The sequence below is a fragment of the Panthera leo genome, chromosome E2 (genome assembly GCF_018350215.1).
Source record: "Panthera leo isolate Ple1 chromosome E2, P.leo_Ple1_pat1.1, whole genome shotgun sequence".
Classification (NCBI taxonomy): Eukaryota; Metazoa; Chordata; class Mammalia; order Carnivora; family Felidae; genus Panthera; species Panthera leo.
In genome coordinates this window covers 52,724,724-52,750,452 of record NC_056693.1, presented here as the reverse complement: position 1 = coordinate 52,750,452, position 25,729 = coordinate 52,724,724, and the positions used below count along the sequence as shown (strand labels likewise).

Here is a 25,729-nt window from a genome sequence, read left to right as displayed (position 1 = left end):
GCCATTGTGGACTTGCCTATATCCCTGCTGGAATGGGAAAGGGGGTTAGTTAGAAAGAGACCTCCATCGCCCCCATTCTGATGCACAGATAGAGTCTCTAATCACGGAGAACTTGGTAATTGCAGGGGGAGCAAGCCATTGAGGACTGAAATAACCCGCTAGTAATAACAAAACCTCTCAAGGTGAAATTAAACAATAGTCATTTTTCTTTTTCTCTTCTTTCTTCAACAGAAAATATGATGCTGGCATGCTAATCGCGGGAGACAACTTGGCCCACAGACAGCCACAAAGCACAAAAACAAAACAAACTCAGAGAAGAAGAAACAAGAACGGTGTTTTCCTGGCGTCTACAAGAAGCGCTTTATTTTTCCTCTAGATTTCTTTTCTAAAAAAACAAAACAAAACAAAAAACAAAACTGAAACAAACATTTAAAGAAACAGTGCGAACTTCAGGTGATAATATTCAAGCATGTTCTTTTATTAAGCATAGGATGGGAGGAGTGACAGGAAGTCTAAGCAGAAATCTCCAGCAGGATAACGCAGAGGTCTTGAACCTCTGTGATCCGGGTTACTTCTAGAAACTGCAAATGAGGAATGAATGGAAAGGACTTTTTATCCTCTGCTCCCGCAAATATCCTGTATATTCTCACGGACGCAATGCTTCCTTTCTTGCCTGCCAAGTTGTCTAGGGCATGATTTGCAGAATTTGTTACAATCTCTAAAGAATTTTGGGTGCAGCTTTGGCGAGGGAGTGGGCGGGCCAGCCCTTCTGCGACCCACCAGCTCTGTGTATGGCACCCATTTCTAAGTGTCACCTCCCTCCTGGCTGGCTGGAACAAGGGTCCCCAGTCATCACCGCGCCCCCTCAGGCTTGGTCAGGGTGAGTCAAACAATGATCTCCTGGATCCAGGCAGCAAAGAAGGACAGACACTCGCCTCTTCTGCCCTCAACGGGAGAAGACCAGCTCCTGGCTACAGCGTGGCGATGGTAAGGCCGTGGCTGTGGTGGTGGCCAGGGTGGGGAGAGACAGGGGGCACCTGGCTACTCTAAACAGTGCGAGAGAATTGCTTGGGCTTCCACAGTGAGACAAGGGACCCGCATACCAACTAAGCGTTCGCTTTCAAACAGGCTGCCACCAGGAAAGCAAAGAGACCCGGGCCTCACCCAGCCCCAGAGAAGGGAGATTGTCCCCCTGGCCCTGCCATTCCCAGCTTCTCACCGGCGCTTGGCATTTTTCCCTCTGTTGTGACTACTCTTACTTCCTTTGTCTGGTGGATCTGGGTCAGGGGCGGGGGTCGGGGGCGGGGGGGGCTGGGGGTACCTGGAAAGGCCCGGGATCGTAAATTGGCAGGGGCCCAGCGTCGGCAGCTACGCGCGCACACACACGCAGTGAGCGCGCGCACAGGGCGGGTGTGTGTGCCGAGCACGCTCACGGCTGCTCGCGCTCAGCCGGACTGGCTGCCGAGAGCTTCCTCGATTAACCGCTCGCTGAGCACCCACAGGGCGCGGGCCGTGTCTTCGCTCTGAGCTTCGGGGGACGGCACGCATCGGCAACAGTTGTTGAAATACATCCCTCCCAGGCCCTCGAGCTCTGGGGCAGCAGCACAGTAGACGGTGGTGGCAGCTCCTTGTTGCTGGAAATCAAAGAAAAAGAAGGCCAAAATCATTATTACTCTCCTTATTGTCATTGTGATTATTTTTTAAAGAAAAGAGGTGATGAGCTGACTTCATTCTGTCTGGGCATGAGCAAGCCCCTCCGCGTCGGGTTCGGCTGCACCCGGATCTCAGCATGGCAGAGGGTACTGAACTGAGCACGTGACCATAAAAGGGATGCGGTGACCATCCTGGAAAAAAGCAAGTTCACAAACGCTGCTCATAAAGCTGGTGTGACTTTTTACACCTCATAGAGGAAAAGGCTTCAGAAATAAATACGCGCCCCAATAAATCACATCAAAGGTCTCTTCTGAGCCAAGAGAAAAAGCTGGTATATGCCTTTGAACATGCAGGAACAAGTTCATCCAACCCGTTGACTTCTGAATGCATGATGTGATTTGACCCCGAGATGTTTCCAGAACCTTCTGTCTGAATGAAACCAACCACTCTAATGCCCATCAGATAGAAAACCCACGGAGGGCCTGGTGCCAGATCCTCTCTTTATTTATTTATTTTTTGCCCATGGCGCTGCTAGGAGAAGGGTTTGCTGGGTGAACATGTTTAAAACATGCCTACACAGGTTCTTCTTGCCATGCATATGTGTCTCAAGCAGACACAGGACACGTGTAGTAATTCATCCAGATCCCATGAAAACCTTTCTTCATATTCATCCCATATTTGCAAGGGGACAGTGACTAAGGGGGTACATTTCCTCCCAGGCCACTTCAAACTGTAAGTTGCAATGAGTACAATTGATTACTTTCGATTCACCTTCTGAGTAACAGTTGGTGCTGTGGCTAGGGATGTGTGTGCCGATGGGGCACCATATCATCCTGGCTGACACAATGCTGTCAGGGACGCTGTAAAGAGGGCAAGAAATCACTTTGCTTTGCAAGCCATAATTAAAAATAATAGGCTGGTGTTCGTAGGGAGACACGATAGGCACGGCTCTAATTTAAAACCAATACAGTTTATCTGGCATCTTATGATTATTTATGTGGATCACAGCCCTTGCTGCATCAACTAATTATCAGCTGATAGGGAGGGGGGGTTGCAGAAGAGGATGGAAAAAGGTAATGGGGATAAGGTCACCATTAGGGGAAGACACTAAAGATATTTGAGAGGGAAACGCATTTCTGTCCAGGTGTCGTCATTTTAGGACAGTGCTAAAAAGTAGACTTGAGTATTTTGCTCGTTTCTGTTTTTTTGTTATTTTTTTGGTGGGGGGGAGAGAGGTTCAGTGTCGGGTTCTAGGGTCACATTTGAATTGGTCTGAAAAGCAAATGGTCAAACGCAGTCAAGCGACAGGATTTTGTGGGGAGCACTGTGGAGTGGAGAGCAGTGGAGAGCGTCCGACTTGAGTCCTAGTGATAGCTGGATGCTTGACTGGGTTGGACAAGTCCCATTAGTCCAGAATCCGAACACCTGACATGACTCCAATTTAATTAAACAGGAATGGGTGTCTCATTTCCCCGAGCCCCTGGCCATGTCCACTCCCCAGATACTCAGTTATTTTCTTGGATTCAGCTATTTCTTTTCGAATTGATTTGTGTGGCTCAAGTGTAATGGAAATAAGTGTGTGTCATCCAAATTCCCTCTCACTGAATTATCCTTCCTAATAACCCTTAGCTTAGCACCTGGCACATTTATCGAAAGAATTCCGAGCGGCTGATCTGACTCCTCTTCAGGCCACGTGGGGAAAAAGGGAAGCGGACCGCCTCTAAAGACAAATTGAAGAATTGAGAGGCTCGGCCTGGTAACTCAAGCCAAGCATCACTTTGGCCTCGATTCTTAGCAGAGTTCAGGTGGAGATAGTGTTTTGCTTCATTTTCAGGATATCTACGATTTCCATTTTACTTTGCAGCTGCCAAAACCACCAAAGAGTGGTCGGGTGGTTTGCCATCAGTTCCCAAGTGGTGAGAAAACCCAGTGAGCTCATCCCCAAACTAAGGCTCCCCGCCCCCCGGCGAGTGTGCTTACAATATCAGCATTCACACATCGTGGGAGAGAAGATCCAAGTAGGTGGCTTGGGAAAGCGAAAAGCGGAATTCTTCTGAACCCAAGGTAGTATCTTGCTGCTGTGACCTTCTAAAATGGTATCGGATGGCGCTCTTGCGTTGTTGGGATGGTATTTTTGCAAAGAAATTCGCCACTTCCGTTGATTCAGAATCAGGCTGATGAGGGAGCTTGGGGGCATGCGTCTTCCCTCGGTGGGTTTTAGAAAAGCCCAATCTTTTCCCAAGAGCTGGCTTTGATTCCTTTGCCACGAGGCTCGGGGTGGTGATCCACAGTCCTGATGGCATTCATAAGTAACTCCGGCTCTAGAGAAGAACATGGGGCAGTAGGGATCCCTGAAAGCAAAGACCACCTCTGCTCTGAAGATGAACTACATCCATTTGGCACATCCACCCTCCCGGGTCTTGCTCGGTTCGGCTGGTGCCCACTTCCCTTGCCTCTCTTGTCGGGACACTTAAGTAGTGACCGTACCTTTCAGTCCCAAGCCCACTCCCCTTCTGGCTTCTCGGGGAATTCTCTTCTCTTTTCGGCTGTGCCAATGGCAGCCTGAGTGACATCTTGATATGATCGGATGTGATGACAGTTTAATAACAAGTTCTCATTTTTGGCTCATCAGCTTTTTGGTCTGCCTATCATCAGAATGAGACAGAGCCACATTAGGGAAATCTCAGTAAATAAACCGGTACTGCTGATACAAGATAAAACATTTTTTAAACGGATAAAAAAAAAAAAACTTGTTTCAAGAGCGCTTTAATCACCATCAGATGGCTTTCATGCCACTTTTTGGGGCATCAGTACATAATTCAGAAAAGATGAAAGAGCCACATAAAGGAAATAATGTTAACAACTGTGCTATGAAATATCTGAAGCGATGTCCGGGTGGTTATCACCACTGCTTACTGATCCAGCGTGATAAAATAATAGCGATACCTTGACACATCAACACCGGCTGGAGCTGTGGGTTCACCTAAGTGAAGTTTTAAGAACAGCTCACCCAAAGCTCACAGGTTCCAGGCAGTTGCGATCCCTGGGAACTGGGGTGCAGCGGCCCCTGTCCTGTAGGCACGGCATGAGTTGGGGTGCGGATGATGCAAGACTGAGAATTTCGGGTAAGCCCAGCAGAACCTTTAATCACACCTGAATGCCATTTCGGATCGAGTCAAACATTTGTGAGCTGCCAGAGGAGAAGTATGCCCTCAATCTTTATAGTGTATGTAAAATCACCTACGATTCTTTTTTGGGGGATTAAGTTAAGAGTATCTTGGTAATAAGGGTGCGTCATTCTCTTTCAGGCATCATTTGTCAGATTGGCAGCCCAATCTTCAATTCCAGAAAGGTGGGCTTTAAAAAGCAGTTGTTTATGTAGAGTTGAGACCCTGAGATCGAAATGAGCCATCCTCACAAAACCCTTTGTGGGGATAAAGATGTTAAGTGGCTGCTTTTCATCAACCTTTATTTGAGAAGCACCGGCCATCATTTTGGAGCTGTCAGCATGGAATACAAATGAATATGGACTCTTTCAAAGGAAAGGTACAGAGGTTTCTGATAGATGATATATGGTAGAGGGAAAAAAAAAAACAACTCCCACATATTCATATTTGTGATGCATTGGTTAGCAACTCTAATATAACTTGCGTTTTAATAAGGACACATATTACACGACGTTCAGTTTTCAAGTTTCTCTGTTTTAAAATGCATGCTTACTTAAAAGGAAGAATATATTCCTGTCTTGCCGTAGATTTAACTATGAGACATATAAAAAAGTAGACACACAGTCACGGAACATCTGTATATTCAATGATTTTGAGCAGAGTAGATGTTCGGAGATTGCTTTATTATAGACATACCGATGCCAGGACATCGCACAGCCAATGTTGAGTGAATCGACTCAACAGAAAGTAGTTGGGTAAAGAAACCCGTCACAAAAGTCAGCCCGAGCTTGGAAACCCAAGGGCGGGGGAGAAGAGCCCTCTTGGAAATGAGCGGTGACTATCGTGCTGAATTCCCGGACAGTGATGGCAGGAAGACAACAGAGGTGCCTCTTGGAACCCTCAGAGCTGTCCCCGTTACTCCGCCGGGTCTGCTAGGCAAACATGTGCCAGATACGAAACCAGCCACCTGTCTGGTGGCTCCGGAATGCGGCAGAGTGACTTATCACAGCCTCGGTGGAGAAGAGGGAGTGACTGCACGTGTCTTGGGTGGAATCAGTGGCTGCCTCCACACCCTGTCTTTCCCTGTCTCCCAAGAACACTCCCGAAAGAAGAGTCTGTAACCATTCTGCTGGAAAAACTCAATGCAGTGTTTCGGAGTTCATCTCCGGATACCTTGGTACACATCTGTTCCTCCAAAAACAATTACGGTTTGAATCTCTGATTTGAAAGGCAAACGAAAGCAAACTGGCCCCCAAATGTTATCAGTTCCCTCCTTCCCATCTGAGAACGATCTTTTAAGCCCCAAAATGTGCTGCATATTTCATTACACGGAGTAAGGGAGCTTGCAGAGGAACGAGGCTCGTGGGCCTTCCCCGGGAGCACAACAAGAGCCAAAAAGTCACCCCCTTCCTCCACCGTGATGCTTGTGCAATCGAACTGACAGTCGTGAAGTAAGTGCTAATCAACCAACACACCGGCTTCTACCTAAATTATGGGAGACCCTAGAACAGAGAATTCCAAAGGACCCTGTCCTCCAAATTGTCATGCTCTTCTAACGAGTGGTTGCAAACAGGGACTATTCAAGGGGTAACAGTGGATAGCATGTACTGAGAGCTTATAATTCATCAGGCCCCACCAGGGAGCTTTATAAGCATGATTCTCTAACCCCCACGCAGCTCTCCAAGCCAGAGGCAATTATGATGTAGCCCCATTTACAGAGAAGCCCAGTTAGCATCAGAGATTAAAAGCAACTTGTCCAAAGCCACACAGATGACCACACAGACGGAACCACCCGGAAGCCTTATCAGGTCGGCATGCCAAGCTTCCTTCCCAAACAGGTGACACAGATGTTCGCCTATTGCCTGCTCCCTGTTGCCTGTCTCCCCCCTTGGCAGAAGCTTCATGATGAGGGCCTCCTTGCCCTCCTCGCAGCCAAGCCATGTCTGGCCACGGTGTGATGCCCCAATGTGGCCTGCAATTAAGTGGGGTTGTCATGCCTTCACCTGAGAAATGTTAAAAGGAGATTTTTTCTGTTGTTGGTTTAGTCAGTGAACTAAATTGAAATTATATCCATTTGGATTAACAAACCTGAAGGCTCAGCACCACCTCAGAAGATCCAATAGCAAATGACCTTCACGAAAAGGTCACCTGATTCAAAATGCCACCTCCAAGCTCCTCTTGGACCCTAGACTTTGTTTTTTTTTTTTCAGTGCAGGAACTGAACCACATCAAGACCAGTGAAACCTAAGCAAATCTCCATCCTATAAGTTCGCATACATGTAAGATGTGTGTGGCCTTCTGGAAGACAATACCTGACATGTGACATCAAGTGTTCAGAGGAAACTCTGGTCCCCATGCCCCATTCTCCCCCTGCCCCCCAATTAATTAATTCCTAATGATTGATTCCCACAAAGGCTTCAAACCATACGGAATTGGATACATGTGTATACTTACTCTTGGCGTCAAAATAGAACTTTTTTCCAGTACTTTGAGGAGTTTTGCTCACAGGCTGTTCTCAACATTGATTGCAAACCACACTCAATTTCTCCAATAGAGAAAAGTGGAGAAGATCAGGAATGTGCAGATACCTGTTTTTAACTGTGGAGGCTTTAAAAGTCTGAGAGAATGTTCCAGAGCATCCATTTTGGTCCCATTCGGACTCTTAGCCCTACAGAGGAGAATGCATCCTGCTCTAAAGCAATGGGCTTTCTCCTCTTGCCACAGGGAAACCGCTTCTTTGCTAAAACAGGTTCTCAAGTGTGGAAAACCTCAGAGGTTCCGCTCGGTTGACTTGTCTCCCCCACAGCAGGTGAAGCAGTGTCATTCCCCAGGTGACAGTGAGGACACAGCCTTGGGGGGGGAGGGGGGAGCTTGATGGCAATGGCTCCAGGGGAGGACCAAGCAATAGGGTAGGCCAATCCATTGCCATGAGTGCAGCTGGTCCCAGCACAGGCCGCAGCCCCAAACTCAAAGGGTCTCCTGAGTGAAATGTTTGAGGGGGAGCAGTTGTGGTACAGCTTTCAAGAAAAAGCCACATGTCCACAGGCCTCCATTCAGAGACAGTCCACAAGGTGACACAGAACCTTTCTTTTTTCAGGCATCCCAAATAGGTCCCCAAATCCAAGTCAGACTACAAGGACCACAGCATTCCCCTTGACCAAAGACATGAATTTCTAGCAACGTCATTATGGAGTTTTAAGAGAATGACTGGGAGACCAGGGCAGAATGAGATGGAAAGTCAGGAGGCACATCACTGCTATTCCTCTGAGAAACATTTGCAGGAACGAGTTCAGATACTGGTCGGTTCAGAACAGAAAGCTGGAAAGGTTTTGTTTTTGTTTTTAAAGACAGAATATGTTTGTCCTCACTAGCCATAAGTTTTGGGGAGCAAAAGGCAGCCAATCCCAACCATCCAAATAGGCCCGACGCCATGTTTGTTCTGGGCAGGCCAGGCACGGGAGGATTTTCACTTAGGCTAGCAGCAGGATTTAAGGGCGCAGTGACCTTGGTAGGGCTTCAGGACCTGCATTTTCGATTCAATGAACTGTTCTGAACTTTCCCTTGAAATAAATGAGACCCTTTTCATACCTCTTCCGTGTTCCAGAATCCCTGCCATAAATGTTGCCAGGGCTCCATGACAGATTTATGTCTGGTCTCAAAAGAGCGGAGGCACAATATTTAGAATGGTTTTCATCTTTCTGAGACCTGCTGTTTTCCAAGGCCTGTAGACCTGCTTTGGGCAGGCATCTAGGTTCCTCCGAATGAGGGGAAGGAAGAGGAACAGCACAGGTGCATTCCAAGTGGGCAACCCTAATCCTGCTTATTCCCCCTTCGATTCATGCCCACCAGAACCTAAAGAGGACTGGGCCTGAGAGATGGTGTCCTTAAAAATAAGAGAGGATAACACTGATGGCCTCACAGCCATGGAAGAATTCCCTGGGCATTCCCCGCCAGGGCTGCCCGGAAAACCCACACTGCTCAAAGTACAGTTTCTTTTCCAATGGGGAGTTCTCTGGGATGGAAAAATGCACTGGGGTAGCCACGCTTCCACGGGTTAGTTCGAAACGGCAAAGCAGAAGAGCCATAGAACTTTGCCACCCAAAATAGCATCATGCTTCTGTACGGGAAAAATCTGACGGCTGGAAACTGAAATTTTCCAACCAGGTCGCCTCGACTCTAGTGCTGAAAGATGACTGGGTGTTTTAAGAGGTAAAAGAAAATACTTAGCCTGTGTTAATTTGAAACATTTTACATTTTTACTCTACTTCCTATCCTCAGTTCTAAGTAGCTCTGTATACTGTATATAAATGTATGTCTCTGTATTTGCCATGTATACTGAAATAAACCTTTGAAATAATTGCCAGGCAGAATTAATGGGTTCCGTTCCAATATAATGATGCAGAGAATATCTTAACAGTACAGGTGAAACAGAAGCTCCCCCCTTCCTTTCCTCTGCATGGAATCACTCTGCCGAGTTGGCCTGCCACGTTGGATCTTTTAGAAAGCCAAGAGCTGACTGTTTTTGCGAGCAAGCCAGATTGCAGGGCAAACCCCAAACAAGCTGTTTGTTTAGATTTTAAGGTTGACAGTTCATTTACACCGAGGTCATGTAAATATTCCACAACTGTAGCACCGAAAGGCATGGGGAGGGGGTGGAATAAAACCCACAGGGTCTTGTGATGGGACCACATCATGGCAAGGCATTAACTCTTAACTCTGTCTTCCAGAAACCAATGAAAAGAATGGACTTTGCGAGAACTCAGATCTCACAGGCAGGCACCCATGTCTGGCCTGCTGTTTGCATTAGGTTTGCGCGTTTTTATAGCGAGCTCTCTACAACGGATCATTTCTCAGGCTCAAAGACGCTGGCCTTGTTAATATTTCATTTAGAACATACTGTGGAGAGCATCTCATTTATATTACTTCCATAATTAATGGTGATAGCTTAGGCACTGCCTTTATACAGAGAGATCTCGTCACAGTGGTCGATGGGTAATGAGAAACAATAGATATTTCATTCACCAGCAGCTTGTTGCTAGTTAGTAGGAAATGATCACGTGTGCTGTTGCTTTAATTGCCAGGGTAAATAATTCTGCCTCGGTGTTAGTGAACATTTTAAAGCATTTGATGCAAATAGACTAGAAACAAAACAAACAAAAAAAATTACCTTGATTATGCAACACCTTAGCATAGAAAGTTACAAAGGTATGTCTTTTTTTTTAAACTGTATTCTATCATGCAAATATTATCTAAATATGCATGTGCTGACGACTCATCTACTGTATTTTAGGAAATACAATTAGGCTGCCTTTCTCTTCTCCTATGTAGACTGTAAATAGCTGTAGATCTTTCTCTTTTTTCCGTATGTAAATATATGTAAATACTAACAAGCTATGCATGCTGATATTCTAGGCAATTTCAGGTACTTTTATAATCTGAAGGCATGTACTTGAACTGGTTTGTTTAAAGGAAAAAAAAAAACTCTCTCAAACTCTTTAAAGCTGAATAGAAATTAAAGATTTCTTCCTAGATGGTTGTGGTTTCTTTTGTTTGCTGTCTCATCCCTGAACAGTGCTCCACTCAGTTTCCCTTGCCTGCTCCCAGGGAGGAGACACATGGCCAGGCACCGGCACCTGGGCCAGGAATAATGTAGAACTGTTTGGCTTTTGTGTCTTCCCACTTTCCTTGAGTTTTCTAAAGAACTTCTAGAATCATAAGCTAGGTGGCTCTGGATTTTTCTAGCAAAAGAATCTGGGGTAAAAAAAATTCATATTTACTGCTCCCCTAATAGGTGCCAAGCACAGTTCTAGATCATTCACATCCCCAAAACCCTATGAAAGGATCCTGTCGTCCCCATTTCAAAGATGCGGAAACTGAGTCACAGCGAGATTAACGTGTCCCTAAAGTGCCTTCCAAACCCTGATGCTTTCCTGTATGCCAAGGGTAAGTAAACTTGTTCTGCAAAGAGTCTGAGAGAATCTTTTAGGCTCTGCGGGCCATATAGTCTCTGTCACAACAAGTCAAATCTACCACTGTTAGGAAAGCAGCATGCACCGACAGCATGCACACCGGGGAACATGGCTGTGTTCCGATAAAACTTTATTTACAAAAACGAGCAGTGGGCCGAATTTGCCCTACACGCCCCAGTTTGCCAGCCCTGCTCTACTTGCCAAAACTCAGGTGCTCTTCAACAGAACATTAACATTTCCCTTTCGAGTATGTTTATGTGTTTGATGGACTGGGGAAGTCATTTGATCAATTGAAAACTCCATTTCTTCCCTGCAGGTAGCAACACTATTTGTCGAAGTCATGAAATAATAAGGAGGTGAGCAAAAATTGAAGTCCCTTGAGCTTATAAATCAAGCTGTCTTTCTCAGACAAATCTCATTGCCAGGTTTCAATTTAGTTATCTTTTGTTTTCATAAATGGGGACGGAGGGAGAAAGTATGAAAGGGTAGGTTAAAAAAAAAGAAAGAAAAAAGAGAAAGAGAGAAAGGGAGCGACACTCACTCTTCAATGAGAGGAAGGAGCCTATTACCTCAGGTATCTATGGAAACCAAGCAGCACGCAAACTTTTTAATGGCTGGAAAACAGCATTGGCGTTTGAAGATGTTTTTCCCAAGTATGATGCTTCAGTGTAAATGCATTAATTGACAGTTTCCTTCGGGACTTTTTTATTGAAGTGTCCAAACTTAATTTGATGGCACAGGGAACTCTCTGGAGCCCTTGAAGAAGGCGGCAAAGGTAGGTCTTTAGAAAACTGAGCCGGCTCTGGCATCCTGTACAATATCTGACTCTCCTGCGGATCAAGTGAAGAGCCAGCCCTCACTGCCTGTAGTTCTCCCCTTAGGAAGCCCTCTGAATTCACCATGGGCTGGGAGAGACTCCCTCTAGCCTCTGTTCTAACAAGAATCAACATCGCCTCTTGGGGCCTGTAGGGACCGGGGGCAGGAGGGGGAGCAGGAGGAGGAAAGACCGCGTGTTCTGTGGTCCAGTGGCACCATGGGAGGGTAGGGAAAGACCAGGAGCTGAAGCCAGAAATACACCCGAATCCTGAGGCTCGAGCCTCAGCTGTGAATGGGCATAGTACCAGCCTTCACGTGGTCTTGGGAGGATTCGTGATAACCTCTGGCCATTTCCTGAGTTCACAATAGATAGCTAGTTCAAAGGGGCCTGCTGTTCTGTTCAGAGTTTTAAGAAGGAAGCATACAGACCAGACTGCCCTTTCCTTCGTTTGAGGGACGTTCAGTTGTAGGGGGCAATGGATACTGCCTTCAAAATTCAAGTGGCAGTCATCTTTCTCACTGTCATTATCCAGCATCTTTGGGTGCTGTGCTGGCCATGGATTCCACTGCTCCTCTGGTTCCCTGGCCGCAGCAACCAGAGACCCAAGTTCACCTCCACATCCCTAGGACACTTATATTTGAACAACGGCCACAAGTGTTTGTTAAGCACTCTAAAATTCCCGACTCCACTGCCTACCTCTCACCTGGCCCCTAGGCCCTCGACACATAACTCCTTCAAATCTCCAAATCTCCCTGTGCAATGGTGTCTAGAGAAAGGGACGCACGGATGGACCCACAGGTGAGCAAGCAAGTGCAGTTAAAAAAGAAAAACCGCAGGAGGCACCTGGGTGGCTCAGTCGGTTAAGCAGATGACCTGACTTCCGCTCGGGTCGTGATCTCACGGTCGGTGGGTTCGAGGCCCGCATCAGGCTCTGTGCTGACAGCTCAGAGCCCGGAGCCTGCTTCAGATTCTGTGTCTCCCTCTCTCTCTGCCCCTCTCCCACTCACACATTCTCTCTCAAACATAAATAAACATTTTTTAAAAAGTGCAGTAAAAATATAGACTCTAGGTGTTGGGTAGATGGGTGACCGCTACAGTATTCTTTCAAGTTTTCTACTTAAAAGTTTTATGATATAATGTTGGGGAAATATTCACATCCATCCCTGTGGGATATGATACCCATTTCACAGATGGGAAAGCTGAGGCACAGAGGTGGCACTGAGTGGCCTAATGTCTTCTGCCTGGTAAGTGGTGACATCTGTCTTGAAATCCACTTGGCTCAGGTGTTCCTTCCATAAAAGGCCCATATGCATCTCTGTAACACCTCCTAGTGGCAATTAATCCCATCCCTCTGATTCTACTAGTCTGGTTTCTGCTTCAAACATGAAAACTGGTTTTCCCACAGTATTCCCACCAGGATGGCAGTTCCTGGGGTCCCCAACTCAGACCCCAGGAATCAATGATCTCACGCAAAAGTGACCATGTGTGCAGGGATGTGGACTTGTATCCATTCGTTTGGTGGCTACTTAATTTGGCTTTTGACTCTGAGTTCCTGAAGGTAGAGGGTTATTCTCCCTGGCTGAAAGCATCCCACTCAGTAGAGAAGTGCTGATGCCTTCTGGCATGTTTAAAGTGTCTGCGATTTGGACCCAAAAGTCTGAGATGGGAAGCTGGGCAGAGAGCACAGGAGAGCAGAACCGTGGGACAATCAGGGAACCAGCATCAGACGCAGGGGTGAGGATGTTGCGGGCGGGAGGCAGGGGCCGCTGGCATCGGGGCCACACGGGAGCATGAGATGGTCAGATGAGCAACCCTCTGGCCAGGCCTCCTGCTCACAGTTCCGTCTCACTACGGTCAACCCCAAATTTTAGAAGCTATGAGAGGGGACCCTGAGTGGCTCAGTCGGTTAAGCATCCAACTTCGGCTCAGGTCATGATCTCACGGTTCGTGAGTCTGAGCTCCACGTCGGGCTCTGTGCTGACAGCTCAGAGCCTGGAGACTGCTTGGGATTCTGTGTCTCCCTCTCTCTCTGCCCCTCCCCTGCTCATGCTCTCTCTCTCTCAAAAATAAATAAACATTAAAAAAAAAAGAAAAGAAGAAGCTACAAGACAATCTCAACCCAGTCCTGATGATTTGGGCAGGTGCCCCCTGTCAACCATGCTCCGCTTCATATTAACTTCATATTTAAATTTTTCTCTGGTTGGAAATTCTCCTCCGGGCTGACCCAGCACCCTCACCTCTTTCCTTTCAAACGCTAGAAGATACGAAGCCTACGTGTCTACCTCTCGGTCTTCCCTCTGGGGACTCACGGGTCACCTGCCCCGGCCCCTCGCCTTTGGCCGATCCCCCAGCCCAGTTATAGTCTTTCCTCGGCAGGTACCTTCCAGCCCGTGAATCACCTTCCTTCCAGACACACCCCGAGTTCCTGTGTCCTTGGCTGGGATGAGTGGGAGGCTGGACAGCCGCCTCAGAGAGGGCGAGTCCCATCCCAAGTGTGACGCAAGCAACAACACGGCAATGGTGATGATGGTAATGACCGATTGGCACTTCTGACCCTCTTCACCAGGTAGGGCTTACCCTGGAGCCAAAGGCTAAGGAGGTGAAGCCGCTCGCGGCCACGCACCTGGGAAGCAGCGGAGCTAAGATCCAAACTGAGCGTGTCTGGGTTCGAGCCCGTGTGCTCGTTCCTGACGAATGTTCCTGCTGACTCCACACCCTGGTTGCTGTACAGCTTCCTGGAATGACGTGCAAATGTGGAAAACTAGGCCCATCAGGCTGTGTTCGCGTCCCCTGCTCAGTGACTGGCCAAGTGGCCATTCGCAGAGCCTCAGGGACCTTCCTCCTCCTTTCTTCTTTTTCTTTTAATGTTTATTTACTTTTGAGAGAGAGACAGAAGGGGAGAGGGAGACAGAATCCAAAGCAGGCTCCAGGCTCTGAGCTGTCAGCACAGAGTCCGATGTGGGGCTTGAACTCAAGAGCCATGGGATCCTGACCCGAGCCGAAGTTGGACACTTAACCTCCTTTCTGATCTCCATTTCTTAGTCCTTCAATCCCCAGCTTGTGGCTCGGTGTCCCCTGCCTCTGGGGATATCATTTCTGCCCAGAAATGATTTGGGACATACCCCAGAAGGAGTCTGAGGCCCTTCCCCTACAGTCTTCCTCTTTTACCAATTGCTTCTCAGGCAAAGCAGGTCTTGCAGGCTGGCAAGCCTTGGGTTAACAGTCGGGCGACTGTGGACTGTCTCCCAGCAGCCACCAGGTGGGCCCGTGACAAGCCACCTGCGGCTGGGACTCTCCTGCCCTCAAAGTTCAGAGAAATGTTGAACTCGGGACAACCGGCTACACCAAGGAGAATCTTACCCTGCTTTCTCCCCTTCTAGCTGCCACACCTGATGGGAGATGTCCTGATAAGAGAAGGGACACAAACACGCTCGTACCTACCAAACAAGGTGGCAGTAATGATACAAGCCAGTGGTGTGGCCGGCCCTCAAATTGTCAAGGGGGTGGAAAATCTGTCCTCTGCTGGCTGTGCCCTCCGGATTCCCAATCCACCGGCTTTACAAGGCAGGCCCCTTAATGGATGAATCCACATGGGGTCTGATCCCTTCTGTGGCACTTTCCAGGTGACAAGCCCTAGAATATTTGCCGAATCCTTGCAAGAGCCCTATGGAAGTATCATTATCCCCATTTTACAGACATGTAAACTGAATCTTAGCAAGTAAAATCACTTAACAAATAATTCTTGATTATTGAACTTTGGTTTTGTGCCACCTGCTCACCCCCCCCCACCCCATGCTAAGGGATGCATGTGAGTTTAATGCTTCCAGTAAGGGTCATCCCCCCACTCCTCCAGATCCTTTCTGAGGCCACTAACCCAAATTACGGGTAGGGCTCTGAGTCCCAAAGAGGCAAAGCTCAAGGCATAAGTAGCAGAGTCGGGAGCTGAACCTAATCCCTGGGGCTCTGGAACCCCACTCTTAGCAATGGTAGCGGGAGAAAGGGGAAGGTGCCAGAGGGACATAGGAGCACTGCACATCTAGTGTTCAAGACTTTACACTATCATAGTAGTAGGCCTTTCTTTTGTTCTTATTTTTTAGAGAGAGGTATAGCACGAGTGTGGGAGGGGCAGAGAGACAGGGGGACAGAGGATCCAAAGTGGGCTTTGCAATGGGAGCAATGAGCCCGACGCGGGGCTCGAACTCAACAAACCATGAGATCGTGACCTGAGCCGAAGTCAGACGCTCAACTGCCCGGGCTCCCCAGGCACCCCACTGTAGATCTTTCAACAACAACAAGACCTTTCAACATCCTAGGCATTCCACCTTTCATGGGTTCTGTCTCATTTATAATACTCCTGTTGAACACACACGGCATCCGAGGGTCAGGGAAGTTAAGGAACTTGCCCAAGGTCACACAACGAGTAAGGGGTATCGCCGAGATCTGCACCTGAGCTGCCCATGCCCCTAACCTCTTTGCCGCTTGGCATCTTGGGCCACAGAAGTCAGGCCCTTGCCATGACCTTTGTCATTTATCCTGCGTTAGGAGAGATGTCTCCAGTTGGCTGCTCACAGACTCTGGACCGTGAGGCTAAAACTGGGATGGAGGCCAGGGGTTCAGCTATTATTCGTGAAAAAATAATGAAAAGTGGCTCCTTGTGCTGGTCACCTTGAATCTGTGATCAGAGGAGGGGGCAGTCCTACGAAGGATAGCCTTTTAATGGGAAAAAAAAGGGGAGGGAGTCACTTTCCCCCCTTGTTTTTAATATTTACTATTCTCTAATGCTGCTTCTGGTTCCCAGATTTGGGGAAAGGGCCAATTGATTTAAAGTGTAATACAGAGAAGGGCAGATCCATAACTGCTCCAGATTTCAGTACCATTTAATCCCTCCCTAGAGGCTGAGAAGTGTAACTTCCTGCTAATTGGGATGCGAGGGCCTGAGACTCAGGACCACTGTATCTCTAGGGTCCACGCATCAACCACCTCCCACTATCATGGGGGAGACGTACCCCGTCCTTTGCCTTGGGTGTTCACGCTTTCACCATAATCAACAGGCAATGGGGGAGAACAAATACATGAATTGCTAACTGTAGGGTTTGTCTAAAGTGTAGAATCGCCTTTCTAAGCCCATAAAAAATCCTGGGTTACTGCCACGGTCATCCCTTCGGCGGCGGGGTGGGGGGCAGGCGGGGAGGAGTCAAGCAAGATAACTACAATTTACTTTCCCGTGGGGAGCTTTGCACGTCTGTGAAAAGCAGCGTCGGTGACAGTTTAACACCTGGCTCACTGGAACACGGAGGGGAGAGAAGACGATCCGCAGTGTCTGCCCAAACCCGTGGTGTAAATACTCTTAACACGACCGTCTGAACGTGGGGTCGGGAAGAGGTCCACACACTCAGCCTGGGCAAGCTTGTGTGACACTGCCACCGGTGGGGGGTGGGGGGCACAGAACACATCACCAACAACAGTTTGAAGGTCATGAGGCAGGACAAAACAGGTCAGGACCCCAAGTATAACCGCACTCTAACCGTTGGGGCAGGCACAGCAGCAAAGTAGAGACCCAAGTTGGTTTGGGGGACCCGGGGGCCACAGTAACACAGACCTGTGACATTTACATTTTGTTCATGTTGGTCCCCATAATCTCAAAGCCGATTCCACTCAGGTGGCACCCGCAGCCCGAGGTGACCATAGTTGCCAACATATATTGAATTGGTTATAGGTCCTAAACATCCTTCTAGAAACTTGGAAACACTGGCGCATTTACGACTGCAACAATTCTTCAAGGTAGAGAATGACTTCACCTTAGAGATCAGGAAACTGGAGTTCAAGGAGGTAGAATGTGGTCAAGGTTACACAGAGCTCTTGAAAGGCAGCGCGAGGATCCAAACCCAGATCTGCCTGACTCCAGACCTCGTCATGTCCCTGGCTCACTGGGAACTGTGATCTCTCTGACTTCAGCATCCTTGGAAACCACATGGTTCTTGTCTTAGGTTCTTTTTTGCAACATGTGGCCAGCCATATATCATGACAAATACATGTGCCCCCAGCATGTCTCCCATGGAGCAATACCGGATCTGGGAACCTATGGGGTTGTGGGTAAGAACAGGAGGTATGAGAGGAGGGGAAGTGGGGGGGGAGGGGTGTCAGGGAGAAGAGGAGATGGGGACCGCTTGGCGGATTGGAAATCTCAGGACAGCGAATTATTATTTTTCAGATATTAACGAAGCTGGGTATAGAGACTCAGAATTCACTCCTTTTGCCCAGCATCACAAGCCTAGTGGGCAGACACAGCCCCTTGGTACTCAGGAGCTTCGAGTACATGGTTAGGGCACACGTTCTGAAGCGGAAGGCCTTTCATCCAGTTTGTCCACCGACAGACGAAGACACGGAGAAGGGGAAGACGTTCATTCACGCTGCACTTTCGTAACTTCATCAAAGGTGCTAAACCTCGAAACTGCTTTGGTTTTGGTATTTCCTCAGCTGAACGCACAAACAGGTTCCTACCGATGAAATTGCACAAGGAGGGTCTGTGCTGGAACTTAATGATGTTGCTGTCCCAGCCTTAAAAGTGGCTATTTTAAACAAAGGGAGCTTTGCCACCTGAGTTACCCAAATCTTTCCTTCATGGGAGGACTACCGTTTTCAAACAGGGAACAGAAACCAATGACGTTGGAAAGGAGTGAAATTGTCTCTCCCTTCTCAGCCGAGAAGGGAGATATGTGAGTATTCAGGATGTCAAACGAACCCTGCCGGCCAAATTGGCTCTAGGGTCCCGTGTACCCCCAAGCGGAGAGTTTTCCCCAAACACAGTACTCGTCTAATCTGACATAACCATTATCCCCGCTCAGTGCCGGCCCCTTTGCCACCGGCCAGTTCTTGGTCTAGAGAAGACAGCCTACCTTTCTAGCTCTTTCCTCTCCCTTTCTTCTATCCCCGTACCCCACTTACATGAACAGACTCAAGTGACAGAGGTATGGCTTCCAAGGGTAGCAGGTGTTGCGGTGTGCTGCTGAGACCCCCATTCTGGAAGGGGGGCGGGAGGGGGGCGGGAATCGTTTCCCCAGCTGCTGGGCTGATGTCTGCTGGGGGCCGAGTCCTTCCTTGGAAACGGCTGTCAGCCAAAGGGACCTGCCCTGCCCAAGGACACACCCCTCCGGGAGGCAGCCCACGTCTGTGACTGCTTGGCCCCTTGGCCCCAGATGACGACATCTCTGAAGGGTCGCCCCGTTTCAATCTCCTTACGACTGGCTGATGTGTCTGCCCCCATCGCAGCTCAGTCCTCTCCCATGGGCCCTCACGCACGGATCCCAAGAGCACCGCCCGCCGATCCTGCACGCCAACCCCCGCCGCAGCCCGCTGCCCCGACAGCCGACCTCCAACACGCGACAGCTGTCTGACTTTGGGAAATACACTCAGCCACTGTGCGGCCGTCTTCTCAGCCGTAAATCTGAGATTCCGATACGATTTTGATGGCTAAGTCAGAGCACGCGTGCAACGCACGGACACGGAGCTGGCGTGTGCGACCCGCTCAACATTAAGAGCGGCACGGGGGTCGTAGACGTATCGGCCATCCCGGGGGCTCGTGTTCCTCTCTGCCTGCAAGATCCTTTCTCGCCCTTGGGCTCGGCGGGGAGATGGTGCGGCGAGAAAAGCACAGACTTCGGGGAGCTTCCAGTTGGGACATTGTATTCAGGCATGTCTGCCAGAGATCCCTCCAGCAACTCTATTAAAAGCATGATAAAGAGGGCACAACTTATTTAACTCCAGGATCAAGAAACATCAGCAAGAATTTTGGAAGATGAGAAGCAGACGGACCAAGGGGGACTCCTGACCCGGCAGAGCTCTGGCCACGGAAGGCGGAGGCGCCCAGAGACGAGCCGTGCCCACCGTGGAACTCGGGGACCGGAGGGGGCGGCAGAGGCTGGGACCAGGAGGAAGAGAACCAGGAAGGCTTGACCACACGGCGGAGAAGGTGCGCACAGAGTTCTCATGCAGGGCGTGTGTGAGACACCTTCCGTCATCACCAAGTTCAGATGTCACCCCCTAGAACGGACACCTCTCCTCACCTTCACTGCCAGTCCTGAACCTTGTGATGTGGTCACGTGTGTGCTCTAGACTCTGACCTCGGTGAGAGGGGTTCCTGGCACCCCCTCCAGAGCCTGTCCCAGTGGGTACTTAGCATTTCGAAAGATATGAGTGCAGAGTGATTGAATACCCTTTGTGAGGCAAAGGAAAACCAAAATCCATCAGTCCAAACTCAGTTGCTGCCTAAACAAAATCGCAGGTCGATTTTCTTTTTTTCCTTTCCAAACTGTCGTGGGTGTGACTTTGACAGAGTCGTTCTCTGCAAGGTATGACTCACAGGAAAGCTGCTTTTACACGCTTCCTACGTGCCCCACACTGACCTAAGCTTGCTTGCTTTCTCTTTCTCTTTTTCAACACACACACATACCACACCCGTGTCGTCCTTGCAACAACGCTGGGAAATAGGTTTGTTCTTATTTCCCCAAGTTTACGGAAAGCCAGGACCCACGGAGGGATTAAGGGACTCTCTCGGTTCTTACTGGCGAAACTGGGATTCGATCCCATGCCCTGTGGCTCCAGAGGCCATGCTGGCACAGCAGGCAAGGGGCTAAGGATGCTTCTGTGGGGTCCCAGGGAGATTCCTCTTGTCCCTGAGCTTGCATTCCCGGTACAGATTTCTGGGCGGCTCTGGGCCCATGGGCTCAGCTGTTGCCTGCAGGCACTCAATAGTGAAGGAAAGTGAGCTCAGGGGCTGCTTTCTGGAGCCCTGTCTCTCTGTCCCAAGTCTCAGTCCAGGAGAAGAGACACCACCTCAGAGAAGGCCCTGCCATGTTGACATTTTGATGTCTCCTCTTACTCTTGAGAGACCAGCGAAGCCGGAGTCCTGCGCCCCAACCAAGCAGAGGGCCAGCCTCGATGCACCTGCAGAACCTGGGGCTGTGGATAAGTGGACTCTTTGGGGGAAGAACCGACATGAGTCACGTCCACAGGGGTCTTTGCGGTAGGTCGTACGGCAGGTGCGAAAGTGAGCTCAGGCCAAGGTATGTTTTAAGGGAGCCATAATCCCGCCTACCTATCGATTTAGCTTCCCCTCAAATTCCACCCTTTTGACGAGGGCTGGACTTAGCGATCTTCTAGCTTATCCCGCCTTGTCTACGCTCTGAGAGGAGGACTTCGCTCCTTCTCCTTTAAATCAGTGGGGTCTGACCTAAGGTCCTTGGCGGGTTGGGTGACCCACAATGAGAAAAGGGGGTAGGGTACCTATTTACAATATTTTTAAGAGCCGAATGAGAAACACGCTTTATCCACAGAGCGACCACGCGGGCCATTATTTACTGAATCTAATTAGTTGGGAGACCAACGCCTCTCATAATCTGAGGGCCCACGGAAATAAGACAGGGGCTCTTCTGTAAAGACAAGGCTCAGAAGCACCAGCCCGCCTGCGAAGCTTTTCTCATCAGGCCTCTTTCCTGACCCAGGTTCCAGAAGGACCTAAAGAGCAAGAACAGCAGGGAGGAGGGCTGCAGTCCACTGGCACGTGGGGAAATACCTCACAGCGACTGAGGCCTCCTTGGCTCTCAGCCCCCTGACAGCTTCCAATGTACAGCTCTACGATCCTGTGGGGTCACATGGTCTCTGGATCAGACAGGCTGGACACAGCAGAAAATAAGCAACCTTTCGGGGGTTCACAGACAGGGAGACCAACTTCTTTCCACCCTTCATCAGCCAAAATGAAGCAGCAGAAGGAGGCGGGGGTCAAGGAGTACGGGGTGACCCTTCTGTCATTCACCTTCTCCCTAGTCACTGGCGACGGCTGTGGCTGATCCCTCACCTCAGTCCCGCAGCCACGTGATGAAGCTGGAGCTCAGAAAGGTTACGCAACTTGCCCAAGGACACACAGCAAGTGGCAGGGTTAGGACTCAAATGTGAAGAGGGACGGTTGGGCCCCAAGTTCATATTCGCCTCGCCATTCTCTCTCTCTCGCACTGAGAATAAGCACAGGGGATAGGTTCCACATAGGAAATTAAAATGAGGGGTACAAAAATAAGTGAACAAAACCAATTTGAGAGGAAAGCTGCCTTTATAAACAGAGTCACGTGGATGAGCTTTGCCGGTGCTTCCGAATCACCTTGCCACCAAGAGGGACCCTTGACCTTTAGGTCATAATAGGGTCTGCTTTCCGCCCTACCCTTGACCAATAGGGACCGCACCACGTACAACCCCACATCTCTTTCAGGTGTCCCAATGGGCAAAAAGCCCCTTGAAAATGAGATTTTATTCGCCCGTGCCTCTCCGGCACTTAGCACTGAGCCTGGCATACAAGTGTGTGTGGGAATAGCAACCATGTGGTGAATGAATGAATGAATGAATGAATGCCTGAACAGATCACCCAACAGCCGTTTGGGGCTCTTTCTGCCCCATTTCACACCCAAGGGAGGCATATTGTGGAAATGACTCATCAGTGGCTACCCAGACTTTAAAAATACACACATTCCTTATTAGAACTGGCAGGAACGATTTTGGTCCCGAGAGCACAGCTCCCTGCCCACCTAATATTACACGAGGTGTTAACTACATTATCTGGAAATACCCTATGACTAATTCCCCATCCCTTATCTTGAGGAGAAGAAAATTGTCTCTAGCATGAATGCCCCAGATTCCTGGTCAGTTTATGTAAGGCGTTTCAAGTGATTGCGATATTTTAAGCCATTTTTAGCTTAAATCACCTGATGTGGGGGGGGAGTCTGGCAAACTTGATCTCTTGTTCCCTTAAACTCCCTGTTTTTCCACTAATTTTGTTTAAACTCCTTACTGCACCCTAAGTACTTCTCTACTGAAGAATGGGTTTATAAGTGCACATCCCCTTAACTATGCGATTTTTTTTTTAATAGACGATTAATTTAGCGGATTGCCCATTATCACCCTCAGTGCAAAGCTCTATTGAGTAATTCCACATTTACCTGGGCCGAGGGTGGGTGGCGTTTATTCTTTATCATGGCCTATTTGGTGGTTTTGTCAGTTGACAACTTTTCTGCCTGGTCCGCATACGAGTTGATAGAAACTTTCTCCAAATCAGGTCTCAAACGATCCCCAGTGATCGAGCGAGAAATCAGATTCCACAAGGCCTTCATCTAGCTAGAAAACCGGGCTTTCATACAGAAGCTGGAGAGGTGGGCCTTTGCTTTGAGCGGCTAAAGCTAGTTTTAAATAAACAACATCCACAGCAAAGCAAAAGCCAGGGTGTCAGATAGACTCAGCATCGAGGCCCCGATTTCCTGCAATCTCAACGGCCTTTTCCTCTTATCAACAGAACCCCCACTTTACTTGCCTTCTGAGCGTCTCATTATAGATACAACACTATTTTGTTTAAAGGTGTGCACAAACGAGAGATTTAACAACCATTCAGAAAGTTGAGGGACCACCATCTAGTTAATTTTCTGAGTCAAGGGTCCTTGAACTTTCTAAAAGAGCAGGAAGTAAGTATTTTAGGCTCTCACGGCCCTGGTGCTGTACTACACAAGCAGCCTGTAAACGATACAAAAACAAATGGGCGTGGCTCTGTGCCAATAAAACTTTATTCACAAACACAGAGAGCCGGCAGGCTTTGGCCTGTGGGCCGCAGTTTCCCCTGCCCCTTCTGCCTAATACTAACTACCTAATCATCGAAGCAACGCCAACGAGTTTACCTTCTAAATGACTTCCCTCCCTTGACCAAATGGACTTGCCATTTGACTAAACTTCCACGCCAGTTTAATCCAGGAAATGTGTTGCTAAGCCCCCTCCGTGGGCCTGAATACCCAGAGACACGTCAGTAAGTCCTGTGGTCTTTGGCATTCATATCCAGGCTCCAGGCAGGAATCCGTGCCTAATGGTTCCACATTAATTCCTGTGAATTTTTCCCATAAAAAAAAAAAAAAAACTTGTTATGAAATCATTTTCATGGGAAGACAAGATGAGGAAGAATTCGAATGCCTTCAAATGAGTACATCCTTATCTTCCTTCCCCACCCTCACCCCCAGATCTGTTTCCTAACACGAGATAGAATCCAACACCACTGGCAATTTTTAGAGTTAAATTTCCAAGAAAAATCACTCGGGTCTTAATCGTGAAATGTCAACTAATCACCCCTCCCAACCTCAACACCCTCTCCAGGAGGAGCAGGTAACAATGTTCTAGGCCTGAAATTTCAGTAGGGCCAAGCAAATCAGAAGAGCAGGACGAAAAAACCCCCCCAACCCCTCACCAACACCTCTAATCTCTTCCAGTTAACATCTGGTGTAGACAGACAATGCAGAGCCCCTTCCTGTGGAACGAGGATTGCTATGAATAATTATTGCTGCAGAAATATGCTCTCCTAATAGGTGCCTTTTCAAGATGCTCAGTTTTTCAGAAAGTTGACGCTACTTGGGAAGACCGTGAACCGTGGAGCGAGAGGAAGCCCGTGCGTCCAGGCTCAACTGTAGCTCTTTCCCTGTGCAAGTGTTCAGAGAAAGTTTCCTCTCACCGTGTGTACGTTTTCCTTTCCTTCCTCCCCAGCAAATGTCTGTCGCCGCTTCCACGCAGAACGCGAAACCCTTCCAGGACGCGTCACGATATAGATTTGGATGCAATGAAGACTAATTATTGAGCATTGATGAGAAATACTATTTTCCCTCTGGTGCGTGTTAGCCCGGCTGCCCGCACACAAGTGTGAATACCAATGCTTCCAGCTTACGTTGGCAGGGGCACATGGGGAAGTAGAGAAACAGCAGCAAAGGAAACAGGGCTCAGCTCAGCCCCGGAAAAGCGAACACTGATCCCCACCGCTGTCTCTGGAGAGCAGGGAGCATTTGGGGGAGAATCAACGGTGGCAATTTGTGTGCAGGATGTAAACATCAGGCCCTGGGGCTAAGAGGCTTGGACGACCCAACCAGCAAGGCCATCAAGAGTCAGGTCCCAGGGGCGCGCGAGCGGTTCAGTTGGTTAAGTGTCCGACTTGGGCTCAGGTCATGATCTCATGGTTTGCAGGTTCGAGCCCCGCGTCAGGCTCTGTGCTGACAGCTCAGAGCCTGGAGCCTGCTTCGGATTCTGGGTCTCCCTCTCTCTCTGCCCCTTCTCCACTCACACTCTGTCTATCTCTCTCTCTCAAAAATAAATAAACATTAAAAAAAAAAAAGAATTAAATACAAGAGTCAGGTCCTGCCTCATGATGTGGCCCGGAAGGACCACCTTGCTATATCAACACTGAATTGCAGGTTTGATTTCCTAAGTGTGGAAATTAGGTAAAGCAGAAGGAAAATGGTTCTCCGGGACACTTAGATTAGTAATTTGTAATTTCTCGACAAAGTGTGCTTAGCCCAGTGTCCCACCAGATATTCTGCAAAAAAGGGACTCGGGAAACCTTTGAAAAGAAATCTGCAGTGTCTTCTCCACAGAAGGGAGAACGTACCCTTGCTACAAAAGGGATGAAGCCTTGGCAAGGGAAATATGCCTTTGCCAGGGCACTCACCGGGGAGGGGAGGCTGTCTACAACCACACACGCCAGGCCGCCCCAAGGCCCGCCTCCCTTGACATTTCCTCCTGGGTACCGAAGGCCAAAGGAGGTGTGTCCATTTTTCTTTTTAATTAAAAAAAATTTAATGTTTATTCATTTTTGAAAGAGAGAAAGAGACACAGAGCATGAGCTGGGGAGGGGCAGAGAGAGAGACACACATACACAGAATCCAAAACAGGCTCTACGCTCCGAGCTGTCAGCACAGAGCCAGACACGGGGCTCGAACCCACAAACTGAGATCACGACCTGAGCTGAAGTCGGACGCTTAACCGACTGAGCCCCCCAGGCGCCCCAGGTGGTTCCATTTTTCTACAAGAGACTCACTGCCCCCCACCCCCGTGCCTTCTCCCCAGTCTCTACTTGTGGAGCTCAACACTTGGGTTTTCATCTGAAGCACATTCCAGGAAGGAGATGAGGGAAAAAGTGACCCCACAGCGGTACTGTCCACAATTAGCAGCTTGGGTAGGAGGGGGCAAGACTACACAGGAAGCGGGAGGAGGAATCTGTGTTTGAAGAGCACAGCTTGCCTCCCTGTGTGTGGAGAGATCGTCGACAATTAGAGATAAGA

The 25,729-nt window shown here is 48.8% G+C and overlaps 1 protein-coding gene across 1 annotated transcript in view; it reads right to left on the bottom strand.

Moving 5' to 3' along the window:
• Positions 1 to 500: 500 nt before the first annotated feature.
• WWOX (WW domain containing oxidoreductase) overlaps positions 501 to 25,729 on the bottom strand; it is a 974,945-nt gene continuing 949,716 nt past the window's right edge. Inside the window, exons 9-10 of the mRNA XM_042919616.1 lie at positions 1,322 to 1,634; positions 501 to 581 (exon numbers count right to left, since the gene is read on the bottom strand). Coding sequence (XP_042775550.1) covers positions 1,446 to 1,634 — 189 coding nt within the window. The 3' untranslated portion in view covers positions 501 to 581; positions 1,322 to 1,445. The remainder of the gene's footprint in view (positions 582 to 1,321; positions 1,635 to 25,729) is intronic.